The following is a 14642-nucleotide window of genomic DNA, read 5'->3' on the forward strand; positions in this document are numbered from 1 at the left end:
AGACGTCGAGGCTCCCACATTTTGTAGACAATCGGCTCACAGATGGCGGTGAGGTTGTCAGCCTTACGCGCCGGCCGCGCCTTACCCCTCAGGAAGATTCCTGGTACTCATTTCTGTTAGAGGCTGAAGGTTAGGTCAATTGAAAAATATAATTACCTCATCGGGAATCTAACCCGCGACCTTCCGGCTTGTAGCATAGTGCCCCAGGCAGCTACGCTACCGACGTATTGCTCTTAATAATGTTGTTGGGTTTGAGGCTTCCAGAGTGGTCACTACGAAGAACTTTTCTTATGAGATTACACGCCGTTGTATCTTCAGTGTTTCCGGTACTGCTGTATCACGATTGACGTCGCATTTGAGGTTCTTATTGCAGTGGCCGAGCAGTACATCCGTGGGATGTGATACCATGCAATCTGGTAGTTTACCGACGTTTCAGAGGAACGCACGGACTCCATCTTCAGGGTTAAAGAGGAGACTAATCAACCGGATAGCAAGTAGCAAGAAGAAATGGTTGCTGGTTGGTTGCTTTCATACTCAGGAACAGATAGTTCATCCGAAACGTCGGTAAACATTTGAGAGATTATTAGGTATCACATCCCTGGGTATAGTATTATTCAGTTATGTACTGCTATAACATGGGGGAACGCTGTAGCGGAGTTGGTTGAGGCACTGTACTACAAGCAGGAAGATCGCGGGTTCGATTCCCGATGAGGTGGATTTTTTCAATTGACCTAACCCTTCCAGCCGCACTATGTCCCTGGGGTCGACTCGGCGGCCAGCTCGTAAGGCTGACAACCTTACCGCCATCTGTGAGCCGATTGTCTAGAAAATGTGGGAACCTCGACGTCTCACAACCGTATGGGCCTCCACGGCCTGTTACAGGGATAGCTTCACCCTTTTCTTACTACTACGTTACAACAAAATATTATGTCAGACTTTCTAACCTGACGTATTTGGCCTGTTTCGCACCCATCGGGGTTTTCATACAGCATGAAAACAGTAAAACCGTACAGATGAAATGTTCACTTACATAAAGGCCTTTAGAATCAACCAACCCTGTTATATGTCGTCCATCAAATTACGTTTATTAACAGTGCGGCTTTCTAGGCTGTGACGCCGTGTATTTCTATGAAAGCCCCACCTTTCGGAGCAACATATCGCCTCCGTCTTCAGGGTCGAAGAGTAAGCCAAGCAAGAATCTCAGCTTGCCACCCGATTCTCCTCGTTTCTTGCTTGGCTTAGTCTTGGACCCTGGAGATGGAGGCGATATATTGCTCTGAAACACCGGAATCTCTCTCCGAACTACATCTCAGAAGACCGCAGTCAGAACCTCAGATACAACGTATTTATGGCTTCATGTAGCGCCATTATGTGGATCTAAACATCCACTCCCCCATACGTCTTCATGGCGTAGTGCCTAATTAGTTAAGCGCAGGGACCTTACCTTTACATACAGCACCTTTGTAACTCATAGGCCGGTATAGCGACTGGCTATGGGCTGGACGACCGAGGAGTCGGGGTTCGAGTCCTGGTAAGGTCAACAATTATCACTTCTCCAATCGCCCAGACAGGCTCTGGGGTTCACCCAACCTCATATACAATGGGTACAGGGGGCTCTTTCCCTGGGGTAAAGCGGCTGGGGCGTGAAGCTGACAAACACCTCCAGCTAGTGCCGAGGTCAAGAAAATGTGGATCTATACATTCACTACACCATTCGCCTTCGTGGCGTCGTGCTTAATTAGTTAAGCACAGGGACAGCTTTACCTTACCTTTTAGTGTAAGGGGTCGAATGACAGGGTGATTAGCCAGTAGTGATCTATTTGAGGTAGCTTCCCAGTATTTGCCTGGAGTGACTGAGGAAAATTACGAAAGCCCTCAAGAATATCCAATGTCCCAGATGAGATCGACCACATGCCGGATACAGTCGGATGCATTACCCAGTAGCCAATTTATTACATTTAATTTCTAATAAATTATTCGTGTTTAATATGTTAAACATGTTTTATTGTAGACCGTTATATGTAGTGTTGTATTTTACTGTCTCCTGTATCCCCATACGATTATCATGAACGCTTTAAAATTGCTTTAGAATATTCTTCATATTCATATCATATATATATATATATATATATACTGTGTACATCTGAAAATATGTAGGTACTCCATCTTTAAATATAATATTTCAGTTTTTTATTACTTGCTGTAGATATCTACGAGTTATATTCATACCTGTTTTACAGTCTTGATGTTGCCCCGTTGCCTCGTGTCTGCTGGTCATTTGACAACTGAACGACAGAGGTGCACCAAGTCAGTGAACTCAGGACTTCGGGTTCCTATTGCGTCTGCGTGCTTTTACGAGTAGTTTTCCTTCCGTTTGTTCATTTCCACTGCTGTTTGGAATACGCTATTGTAATAGTCGTTCTTTTTGAACGCACCTCTGCGGGGGATGCTTATCAAAAATGGCTCAGCCCCTCTGTACGCATAAAACGTACTCGCGACACACTAAACGGACTTGAATGAAATTTGATTTTTGGGAGTGTAACATTTGTTTCCCAGTTCCAATTTTGGTTAAAATTGGGCAACAGAAATTTTATATGAAGACCTTCACACGATTTTTGGACCTTGGTTCCCGCGTAACTCGCTGAATATTCCTTAGAGTAAGAAAAAAAAAAGTTTTGGGCAAGAGTTGTCGAAAAACCTGAAACACGTTTCCATATTCAGGACACTTGTACGACATGTCTTACGGGTTTTGAGATAAACAGAACGGAGCAAACCCTCTAGAATTGATCGATTCGTTCCTGTGTAGTCCGAGTTTCTGACAGAGTAATTTAATAACCCCCCCCCAAAAAAAAATACGCTCCATGCTCATCTTGAGGCATTCGTACTTTTTGACTCTGACGATGGAGACGATATGTTCCTACGAAACGATTGGCTGTCTCCGAACTACAAGGCTTTAGAATCAAATCTTCGTATGTGAAATGTTTGGCCTGTTTTTAAGTCAGCCTTACGCGCCGGCCGCCCTTTACCCCCAGGAAGATTCCTGGTACTCATTTCTGTTAGAGGCTGAGGAAGACCCCAGGGCCATAGTACTCCTGGAAGGATTAGGTCAATTGAAAAAATCTCCATCGGGTCTCGAACCCGCGACCTTCCGACTTGTACCATAGTGCACGCTACCGCGTGCCCCTCCTTTTAATAGTGATGTAACGGAAATCCCTGTGCAAAGTTGAAATTGTGTACTATTATTATTATTATTATTATTATTATTAAAGATAATATAATATTAAGTATGTGTTAGACAGCTATACTGCAGTGTGAGCGACTCTGCTCTGTGTGTTTATCTGTACATACGTTTAAATGTTGATGTTTCCTTATTTATAATCGGATTTGATGATTTGCGTATTGCACGAGTATTTGAGCCATGAATTTCTCCAGGCGACGTGACCTCCCCGATCACCTTCCTCCCTAGTTCGTGTTCCTTCAGGACTGCCTTTAGTCTGTATATCGCAGTCAAGTTCTCCTTTGTAGTGCAGTTTACAAGTTATACTCGCAAAGTATTCCGGACTTGTGACATGCTATTCTGCAGTACCTTTCTGCTACACGAAATTATGGAAAGAATCAATGCCTTTTGTTGTTTAAGTGGTACGTATAGGAAGCCCAGTGAGGAATATATCCGTGGCCTATAGTCCGCAAGCGAACTATACCGACCGAGCGACCGCCGCTTGTCGGCGAAGTTAGTGCCAACTTTTGCAGGTAGAGGGTGTCACGTGGTCAGCGCAACGGATTAACACGGCCATTGATTTCGGTTTTCTAGACCGGAATTTGTCTGGAGATACTGAGGAAAATCACGAGCATTAAGGATAGTCAGTGTCCCAGCTGAGATGTGAACCGAGCACCTTTCGAGTACTAGAGCGTTACTTGTGTATACCAGTCTGTTCGCTGGAGTTGGTTTTCGATGGATATGAACTCTCAAGATTCAGACCAACGTTATAATTGTAATTTTGAGTACATCATAAAGAAAATGTCAAATTTAACATGTAAATTATGTTTATGGATCAATCACCATACCGCATCACAGACTCGCAAATACTGTTTGGTTTATTGCGTATTGCAACTGAATGAGAAAGTAAGTATTCGCTTCATATGGGACTCGTGGTACTGTTTAAGCCACACAGAAAAACAGCAATGAAATTTGGATATTTTTTCGAAGCTTCATGAAATAACAACATTTTAGGATCGTAGACATGGGAGTCCGCCGGTCACGGTAGCCGAGCGGTCTAAGGCATGTACTGTCTTCGCTCGCTTGGAAACCGGGGTCGTGGGTTCGAACCCCACTCAGGGCATGGCTGTGTAGTTTGTGTATATGCGTTTTTCTGTGTTTGTGTACAGGTAGAGGCCTTGCGACGAGCTGATCACCCGCCCAAGGAGTCCTACCGAATGTGTAAGATCTAGAAAAACTGAAGTGAACGGAGAAGTTCATGGAGGTAGGCCTAGGCCCACTGGGGCTGTAGTGCCAAGGGGAAAAAAAGAGACCTGGGAGTCCTAGAGGTCGATATGGGGATAGCATTAATATAAATCTTATCTGAATTGATGGGATCGTGTCCAGTGATAGGTTTTTGTAGTAGAGGTGTTGAGCCTCTGAGGATTAACGTAAACCCTCAGTTCCGGGACTAATTACCGAATTTACGACGAAATGGCTTAAGAGACCGTTACTTGCTTTCGGTCCCTTTTAGTTTAGCTCACCAATCGCCAAGAGGCCCTCTAGAGACACGCAGTGCGTTAAGCGTACATTGTAAAGCGAGGCTGGGAGCAGCTCAGTGGCTACGGGCTGGACGACAGAGGGGTCGGAGTTCGAGTCCCGGTAGGGTCAAGAATTTTCTCTTATACAACTCGTCCAGACCGGCTCTGGGGTCCACCCAATCTCCTATCCGGTGGGTACCGGGGGTTCTTTCCCCAGGATTAAAGCAGCAGGGGCGTGAAACTGACCACTCGCCACCAGCTAATGCCGAGGTCAAGAAAATGTGGATCTATACATCCACTCCCCCATACGCCTTTATGGCGTAGTGCTTAATTAGTTAAGCACAGGGACAACTTTACCTTACCTTTTACGAAGGAGAGTCAGTAAATGGGTCACAAATGGACGTAAAAGGTAGCAGCAGAGTCCAGCTTCATGACAATCTTGGTAGCAGACGCGCATGTTCAGAGGCTGGTTTCAGTGGTTAAAATGGCGACCGTGCTTGAGGGGTATACTACCGAAGAGTAGGGTTCTGTTGTGCTTTTTTTGCGGGCAAAAGGAATGAATGCAAAGGATGTTCATAGAGAAATATTTCCTGTTTACGGTGGGAAATGTTTGTCGCGTAATGTTGGTGGAGTATTTGTCGAGAAATAAATGTTTTTTCCAGTTTCGAATATGACATGTTTTAGTTTTATATCCATTTGTGACCTATTTACTGGCTGCCCCTCGTATAAAGAGAGATTTTTATCGTCCTGCACCTGAATAAATTACATTACGCAAAACATTTAAACCGAGATTGTATATTCCTTGCGTAAAAGTCCTGATTAGTTCAGTCCAGTTCTATAAGGAAAATTCCATACTGCTGCAAGGATTCTTGACCTCATTATTAGGAAAGCTCTATTACTGGTCGACGGCTCAATCAGGATTATTTATTAAAGGTCAGGGCAGAGATCAGCGGTCAATTTGGTGGACGCTGATTGGCCAATAACTGTAGAATAGTGATCATGTTCACTGCGCACTTTCGTGTCATACCGCCTCAGTTACAAAACCGCAAAAATCTAATGTCCTATGCAAGAGTACGTTTTGACCCTCAGTACTATAAATTGTCGTTCCCTGGCCAGTGAAATGTCGGTTTAATGGGTTCTCACAGCGGTGATTATGAAGCGTTCATTTTTCTGGCATATAACGCCTTGTACTCCGTTGAAAATCAACAGAAGTTTCGGAGAAACATGTCACCTCCATCTTCAGGGCCAAAGAAAAAGCCAAGCAAGAGACCAGCCTGAAGCAGGTAGCAAGCAGAGCAACCCTTCGACCCTGGAGACGGAGACTTGTTCCTCCGAAACGTCGGTTCACTTTCAACGGACTGCACGGCATTTTTTCACAGAAGCTAGAACTATTAGTGCATTTGACTTTGAAATTTAAACGCGAAAATTTTATAATTTCCAACTCTGGATACAGTTTCAAAATATGGCTCTTCTCCTGGCCCTGTTCTACACATTATAGCCCTTGAGGGGGGGGGGCAGAAACGCTCCTCCGCTGAATATGCGTGCCACGAACTTGGAAATTTCTCGAAAGACAGTTCGATAAAATAAATATAATAATACCAGTATGTAGGTACCGTTCTGTAATACCGGCTGAAACAGTGCCGTTTATTTATGGCCTGTTTACTAAATGAGATTGATTTTTGCATTTGGTGTCCATGGAAACGGCGTCAGGACAAACTGAAGAACACTACCCTAATTATAACCACTTGACGTTATCACCTGGAATAACTCTTTTATTATCCATTGGCAAAGCTTCAGACAAAATTTGCATGGTTTGAAGGGGGGCTTGTGATGCATGAAGCAGATAGTTTGTGTCTTGCATTTTGTGTGAGAAGTTGATTATTACGCTCCTACAGAAATTATACAACAGATCAGTACGAATCCAGCGACCGTAACCCGAGTTCCACTACAACGAATCGTTCACGTGATATGGACGCTCGAAGTACAAGGGAGAGTCGGTAAACAGGTCACAAATGGACCTGAAACAGCTGTAATGGACGCAGTAAGTTTTCTGTGTATCATTATGTAGCAGTGCAGCCCAGCTTCATGACAGTCTAGGTAGCAGACGCGCATGCGCATGTTGAGAGGCTGGTTTCAGTAGTCAGAATGGTGACAGTGCTTGAGGAATATACTACCGAAGAGCAGTGTTCTGTTGTGCGTTTTGTACGGGCAAAAGTGCTCAGTGAAAATGAAATTCATAAAGAAATGTTTCCTGTTTATGGTGGGAAGTGTTTGTCGCGTAATGTGGTTCACAACTGGGGCGAGAAATTCTCTCAGGGGTGTTCGAAAGTCGCGGATGATTGCCGATCTAGTGCCGAATTGGCTGAGACAACAGTCAAAAGACTTCGAGGCACTGGCAAAGTGATGGGGTAGGTGTATCAGTGTTGGTGGATATGTCGAGAAATAGGTGTTTTCGTTCCCACGCTCGAATATCACATGTTTTACGTCTTCTATCCATTTGTGACCTGTTTACCGACTGTCACTCATACAGCTGTGAGCTGTGCCGCGCGTTTTAGCTCCCCCAATCCGGCGAAGCAGCGGACGTAGCGGTTCGCTCTTGCGCCTTGAGTGGCGATGTCACAACGAACAGTTCTGCGAAATGATGGTTAGTTTATGGTCCTTGAATTCGTATTGATCTGCTGTACATCTTCTGTGGGAATGAAATGTTGAAGTTCTGTTTTAAAAAATGTTAAACTGGCCTCGATATCGTGTTCAAAACCAAAGATGAAAGTAATCTGTTTGATGTTCCCTTTGAAATAATGCAAATTATGTCTGAAGCATTTCCGAACTCAGTTGGATAATAAATGAGTTATTTCAAGTTATATTGTTGTGTGTTTCACCCTGCATATAACTAAACTAACTTTATGAAGCTGAGCCCTTCGTGCGAAACCGCAAATTGCGCAGCTACTCAAGAAATTCCCAGCATTTTATGGAACCCAAAGGTTCATCACCGTGTTCACAAGAGCCCTCCACTTGCCCCTATCATGAGCCAGATCAATCCAATCCACACCATCCCACCCTAGCTCTTTAGGATCCATTTTAATATTGTCCACCCACCTACGTTTTGGTTCTCACAGGGATCTCTTTCCTTCTGGCATTCATTTTCTCAACATTCGTGCTACATGCCCTGACCGTCTCATCCTCCTTGATTTGATCATTCTAATTATACTTGGCGAAGAGTGCAGTCTATAACAGCGACAGTTACAGTTGATGTACAAGTCCTACCCTGTGGTGGAGACGTACAGCTTTTTGTTTTCAGTAAGATCTAAAATGTTGTTTTAAATGACCACGTTGTCATGGGGGTGGGGGGATGGGAGGACTGAGATACGGGCATGCCCATGTACTCTTCACCAGATGTTATTAGGTTGGTCAGATCATGGAGGGTGAGCCCGTGCGCACTCTGGCATGTCTGGGTGGCATGGCATTCATATGAAGTTCAGTTGCGAAACGTCAAAGGTTTCTCCGTGAGATTGCTTTCAGATTTATACGAGATTAGTTTTACGCCACAGTATTTATTTATTTGCCGAAGCTGTCGGTTTCTGAGAAGTAGTGGGTCTCGAACGGGGTCCACGCAGCCCCGTGAGGATAATTGAGCTATTTCAAGGAAATAGCGGCTCCGGTCTAAAACACCGAAATTAACAGCCGTGGGGATTCGTTGCGCTGACCTCGCGACACCATCGATCCGCTAAAGTTGGCACTGACTTCGCCGGCAGGCGGCGGTCGCTCGGTCGGTATGGTTCGCTTGCGGACTAAAGCCACGGAGATGAGTTTTAGTCGGTAGCTCAGACTACATACCCTAGAGTAGTGGGCGATTAGTGAATGATAATTTGGAAAGGGTATGGAAAGAAGTGGCCGTAACCTATTTCAAGGTACTGTGCTGAAATTCACCTGGAGGGACTAAGGAAAATTCATGAACAAGTCAGGTTAGTTTGTGTCCCCGCCGATATTTGAACCGGCCAGCTTCAGAATACAAGTCAGAAGTGCTACCGAATGTACTGACTACATGATGTAGACTGCTTCGTACAAAGTTAAAGTGTCAAGATATTGACAGTTTTTATGCACCGCGAAGGTTCATTACCGTGTTCACAAAAGCCCGTTGTGGGACCCTCTGCTAGGCAAGTTGAATGCAGTTGACATCCTTGAACATATTTTCTCTAAGATCCAGTTTAATATTATCCTCATATGCCCCTAGATCTACCTAGTATTTGATCTTAAGGATTTCGGACCACAACTTCGTATTCGTTTCGCATTTCTAGTACAGTAGTGTTACATTCCCCGCCCCCTTATCATTCTTGGTTTAATCAGATTAGAAGTACTTGGAGGAGATTACAAATTATAAAGCTCCTCATTGTGCTTTCTCTAGTCTGGCAGTGTTTCTTCCCTCGTTACGTTCTACTGTTCTGCTCAGTGCCCTGTTCTCAAAGCACACTCAACCTGTTCTTCCTCTAGGACAATAGACTCAAGTTTCACAACACAACAACAGGTGCCTTTCGTGAAAAGCAAAGTTCTCCGTTACTGAAAGTAAATTAAACTAGTGTAGAAGTGAAAAGTGTTATAGTCTGGGTTGTCACGCCGTGTGATTCGGTAAACTTGCACTGACGTTTCGGAGGGATGAATATTTCTATCTTAGGGTCCAGAAATAAATAAGAAACTAGCAGCAAGCACGCGGCGACCCTGAAGATGGAGGAAGTATGTTCTCTCGAACTGATGAAGGACTTCTACCAAACTGCACGGCCTCACAGCCAAGATGATCACACTGTTCATAGTCAGTGCTGTGAGAATTTCGAATCCAGCATAGCAAATACTGACTTACTTGAAGAATGCCGTCTTCTGGGATGTGGCGCCGTGTAGATATTATGTACCCGACGTTTCGGAGGAACGTATCGCCTCCATCTTCAGGGTATAAAAATCCGCGAGCGAGGACCCAGCGTGAGCAGGTGGCTGCACGGCGCCACATCCCAGAAGACGTCATTCTTCATAGTCACGGCCGTGAAAAACTCAAATCTTACATACTGATGTACTTGTTTGTGCTCGTAAAGTCCCTTTCCGTTTCAATAACAGCGTCGTTACAATTACAGCTACTGGCTTACAGCATGATCAAATCCAAATGTTGTCACTACTGATAGATACGACAGAACAATACCAGTAAACTTCTCTTATCCTTCGTTTCATCCGGCGAGCGCTTTTGCGCATGTGCATATGACGTACGCACAGTATAGTGTGTTAAGTACATAGTAGTGTTTGACATCGAGACGTAAATATTGGTTTATGTTCTTACAATTGTTGCAGGAGACACTGGACATTCTGCGTGGTTCCAGACACGCGTGAAAGTACTGGTGCGCTCGTTACGGGCGCAACAGGGGGCGTCCTCATCGCCGCAGTGGGGCGACCGTGTTAAAGAGGAGGACGCGTCATCATCATCATCATCTTCATTGCCATCAGAGCGACGTTCCTTGCAATTGGGACGGTCTCTGGCCAGCCGCTGGAATCAGTACTCGCCTGGTCCCCTCCGACGTCTCAAGAAGTTCTTCAGCGTCACTTCTGAACGAGGACACGACGACTGGGATTCTGAGAGCAAAGATACGAGGAACGTGAATGTTGATGATGGAAGGAATTATCTGGAAACCGTCGGTGAGTCGCCTGTAGCTACTGTTTCTGAAGATACATTCACGAAACCGCGGATAAACACTAACGGGCTTAATGAAGTACACCAAAACACTTTCCCCGAAGAACTGATTGTTAGTGACCGTTCGGAAGATCTCCAAAAGGAACGCAGCAGTGATTCTCCTTACAATCCACACCCAGATCAGTTATACGATAAAGAAAATTGTACACATTCCAAAACCTTAATTCCCGCTGCAGAACGTCTACACATTCCATTAGAACATAATCCTGAGGAACCAACATCCTACATTCCAAGTAAGTCCGCTACAGAATGTGATGAAGTCATATGTAACACGCCGAAACAGCAACACGAGTTCAATAAAGAGTTTTACATTTTGACTACGGCTTCTGACGACGACGAAAGCCGGGAATGCTGGCAACAAGGCGAGATGACGCAATGGAGACTTACCGACAATGACGCCTGCACTGCCAAAGGGCGGGCGACGGATGTTCGCGACGGCACGAACGATTCTGCTGTAGTATCGAAGGAATTCGCTTTGTATCAAGGACTTTCTGGTACCGACACTTCGGGCGACAAGTTAGCGACACTCATTAACGGAAAGTTGGGTGAATGTGTGGTGAAGACTTTAGCAGGTGAGAAGCAATCAGGTGCGGCTCTGCCGCTTGCTGCAAGTGTCGGTTCTACTATGTCACTGAGTGCGAAGACGAAATGTTCACATGAACCACAAGACAGTGTGTGTGATGAAGGGATGAAGGGTATGTCTGTGGTACGGGAATGTTCAGTGGTTGTGGCGAAACCCGACATGGAAACCCGTGTCGTAGGGTCTGATGCTGATGAACTAGACTGTTCCACAATGTCAGTCCCTAGTATTGTGCTGGACCAACCGCCATCCACTGAGCACCCAACTTCCTCCGGATTGTCGTCATCAGATTCACAGGGACCCCAACGACCCCCGAAACTTCAACTCCATATAGCAAGTACCTGTTCCCAGTCACCTGCTCGCAAATCGCCGGTAACCGTTCAGGAATGGGTTGACTCACTGCCGTTACATCATCGGTAAGTACGTCTACCTGATTTTGGTGCTATGAATACCGGTTGTGGCATTAATGTCATCGCATGGAGCTGGCCAAGAAAGCCCTCCGCAGTTTTTATTATATCCAGAATTATTATTACTGTGTTCACAGGAACCAGACACTAATCAGTATCTTGAGTCAGTTAAGTCCACTCCACACCCTGTTTGTTTAACATCAATTTAACATTCTTCCATTAACGCCCAGCTCTCCCAATTGGTCTTTTACCTTCGGGTTTTCTAATTACAATTTAGTGCCCATTTCTCCATGCATATACACGTCTGCACGTCTAGTCCTTCATTTCACCATTCAGCTATACAATTTAGTTCCTTATCTCATTGTCTCTTCCTGCTCCTTCATCTCTTTTCACCGTCTTCCTGAACACCCATCCTCTAACTGTTGATGGTCTGTCAGCGGCAACAGAATGCTGAGATGGCTGAAACTCTGAACAAGGCTGGAAAGTGCCTAACCTCAAGAACATTCTTACACCTTACTCCTCTTTGAGGTGTGCGATAGTCCTGTCACGCAGCACATTATCACAGCCTCGGTCTCTAAGTCTGGGGCTTCAGCTCTGACCCAGCGCCGGGCAGGTTACAGGGTGAGAAGAGATTATTTCTTTCAACAGTGTGGACAGAATTATTGTAAAAGTTGAGTTTGGAAGTCTGCATGTACTGTGGAGGTCGTAATTTACTTTGGAACACCATTCCAACGTTGTCTGGAGGTACTGAAGAATATCACGAAAGATCGCAGTTAGGATAACCGATCTCACGGTCGGGATTTGAACATAGGACTACTGTACACGGCGATATTTTATATAATTGTGTACAAAACTATAAATTTGCCTGTAGTTCTGTGTGGGTGTGAAACAGGGTGCTGAGGAGAATATTTGGACCGAAGAGAGATGAAGTGACAGGAGGTTGGAGAAAACTGCAAAATGATGTTAGAGCGATAGAATGGGATCGTATGATTTGGATTGATCTGGTTCAGGATAGGGACCAGTGGAGGGCTCTTGTGAACACGGTAATGAACCTTCAGGTTCCACAAAATGCTGGGAAATTGAGTAGCTGTAAATTTGGCTTCTCAAGAAGGGTTCAGCTCCATAACTAAGTAAGTATTATTTTTTTATTATTGTTAGTGGGGTGGGACTAAGTCCCTTGTACTGCGGCCACTTCTGGCCTATAGTACCAGCCCCAGATGATAGGTGAGGGTGATTGTGGAGCAATTGGTGGAATGAAGATTGGCAGGGGAAACCGAAGTACTCGGAGAAAACCTGCCCCAGCGCCACTTTGTTCACCACAAATCCCACTTGACCAGACCCGGGATCGAATCCGGGCCGTCGAGATGGGAATCCAGCGACTAACCGTTTGAGCTATGGCGCGGCTAAAGTAAGTAAGTAAGTAAGTAAGTAAGGGGAAATGACGTGGTGTAAATTGACACAGGATAAGATCCGGGATTGTGTATTGTGACTGCAGTTGAGTACAGACATTAGTTTTAGACCTGGCTTCTGGGTTGCGTATAAGGAGAAATGAGCAGTACGGCAAGAATGAACGGGACAGTGGTTGTAGCTGCATTGTGGGTAGTAGGGAGGGTGACGCTCTGTAACTAACGCTCTGTTGGCCAAATTTATCATGCATTCTGCTGAGAACGGCTAGTTCTGAAAACACGGACAGTTGACTGTCGACTCGTCAGACGATAACATAGCAAGAAGTCATTAATCATTGTTATCGCTTTCCAGTAAGAAAGAAAAACGCTAATCTTTACGGTGGAACCCACGTCAGGATGTACGAGTATGTGTGATATGGACGTGCAGCCTGTTTGCCCAGACAAGACAAGATTACCCGCGATTTCACAGCATGAGATAACCCAGACAGTTCGTTCAAGCGGTATTCCTTCGGATTTGTGTTCGGGACATGACCCGTTTGAATCTTGAAGAATCTTTCAGGAAGAATTTTTCATGATTTTCCTCAGTCCATCCAAGTATATACCGTGATAGTACCTCGTATTAGTCCACGATCATTTCTTTCGAATAATTTCCGGCTCATATGCACTTGCCATTACTGTTCTGTGCTGCAGAGTCTAAACTTTTGATACCGCTGTTACATAAACCATAAACTAATTATAACTAAAGTTGCTGTACCTGATGTAATATACGCTGTTGTAGCAGATATTAAAGGTTATTGGCTAAATATCAATGTGTTTTGTTTATTTAGTCTCATAATTTTTTTTTCGTTTCGTGTATTCATTTATATTACTCAGCGATTGGGTTAACTTGTCACAGCATATCATCCAATCGTTGCATATTTCTGCCATATATCCTTGGATTGATTGCTTTTCAGAGTTTTGTTTGTGTTTCAGCAGAATTGAAAATGTAAAGTCACCCATATCTTGGCTTATTTTCCTCTTTTGGATATAGCGGTGAGAACAAATGGTAAATCTGGCCGGGTATACATAAACAGTATGGACCATTTTCAGGTGGCGATTTAATCTGCGCTTTGATGCGGTTTTCTTGTATGTTCTCTGTAGTTATTTGCTTCGCGTGTATCCCCTCTACGTAGCTGTCGTAATGCAGCCAAGTGGCGCCTCTATCGGCGTTCCTGCGAACTCGTTCCATCTGTCGCGGAACGGAAACGTGTCTGAGCGTTAGAGATGAGATTTTAGGTCTTTATGGCGGTAGAGGTGGTCTCGTGGGTTATGACGCCATGTAGTCACAACCACAATCTAAACCATTGTAATTATTTCTTGCTCCCTTCTTGGTTTCGCGCGTAAGGCTGACAAACTTACCGCCATCTGTGAGCCAGTTGTCTGGATAATGTGGGACCCTCAACGTCTCACAACCCTATGTGCCTCCATAGCCTGTTACAGGGATGGCTTTGCCTTTTTTTTTCTTACCTTCTTGGTTTCCATCGATATGATGAGAACTTTTCTGAAGTGTTCATGTTTCACAGTTATATGGATTTCATTTGTCTTTTCATGCCTGTACTGTAGTAAGTATATGTTCTTGCCGGTAACTTCATGTAAAATGTCATTTGAGTGTGAACGATTGGCTTTTGGCCTTTTCCATTAAAAAAACAGTTCATCCGGCCTTCAACCATAGTTTATGCTGTTTATTATCTTCAAGGCCATAAGATACGATTAGCATTGCCTGCAGTGGAAAAGTTAGCTATGATAGA

The 14642-nt window shown here is 44.6% G+C and overlaps 2 protein-coding genes across 8 annotated transcripts in view; one reads left to right on the top strand and one right to left on the bottom strand.

The window, feature by feature from the left end:
- The window catches only part of LOC111872388 (islet cell autoantigen 1), a 29140-nt gene extending 26812 nt beyond the window's left edge, over positions 1 to 2328 (bottom strand). The window contains exon 1 of one of the 2 annotated variants that reach the window (XM_023866231.2): positions 2230 to 2328. The gene's annotated coding sequence lies outside the window, so the exon portion shown is untranslated. The remainder of the gene's footprint in view (positions 1 to 2229) is intronic. The other variant, XM_023866233.2, reaches the window with a different exon arrangement.
- LOC111872387 overlaps positions 1 to 14642 on the top strand; it is a 77274-nt gene that overhangs the window by 10331 nt on the left and 52301 nt on the right. For all 6 annotated transcript variants that reach the window (XM_023866223.2, XM_023866224.2, XM_023866225.2 and 3 more), the window contains exon 3: positions 10066 to 11458. In XM_023866223.2, coding sequence (XP_023721991.1) covers positions 10066 to 11458 — 1393 coding nt within the window. The remainder of the gene's footprint in view (positions 1 to 10065; positions 11459 to 14642) is intronic.

Source organism: Cryptotermes secundus, unplaced genomic scaffold (genome assembly GCF_002891405.2).
Source record: "Cryptotermes secundus unplaced genomic scaffold, Csec_1.0 scaffold247, whole genome shotgun sequence".
Lineage (NCBI taxonomy): Eukaryota > Metazoa > Arthropoda > Insecta > Blattodea > Kalotermitidae > Cryptotermes > Cryptotermes secundus.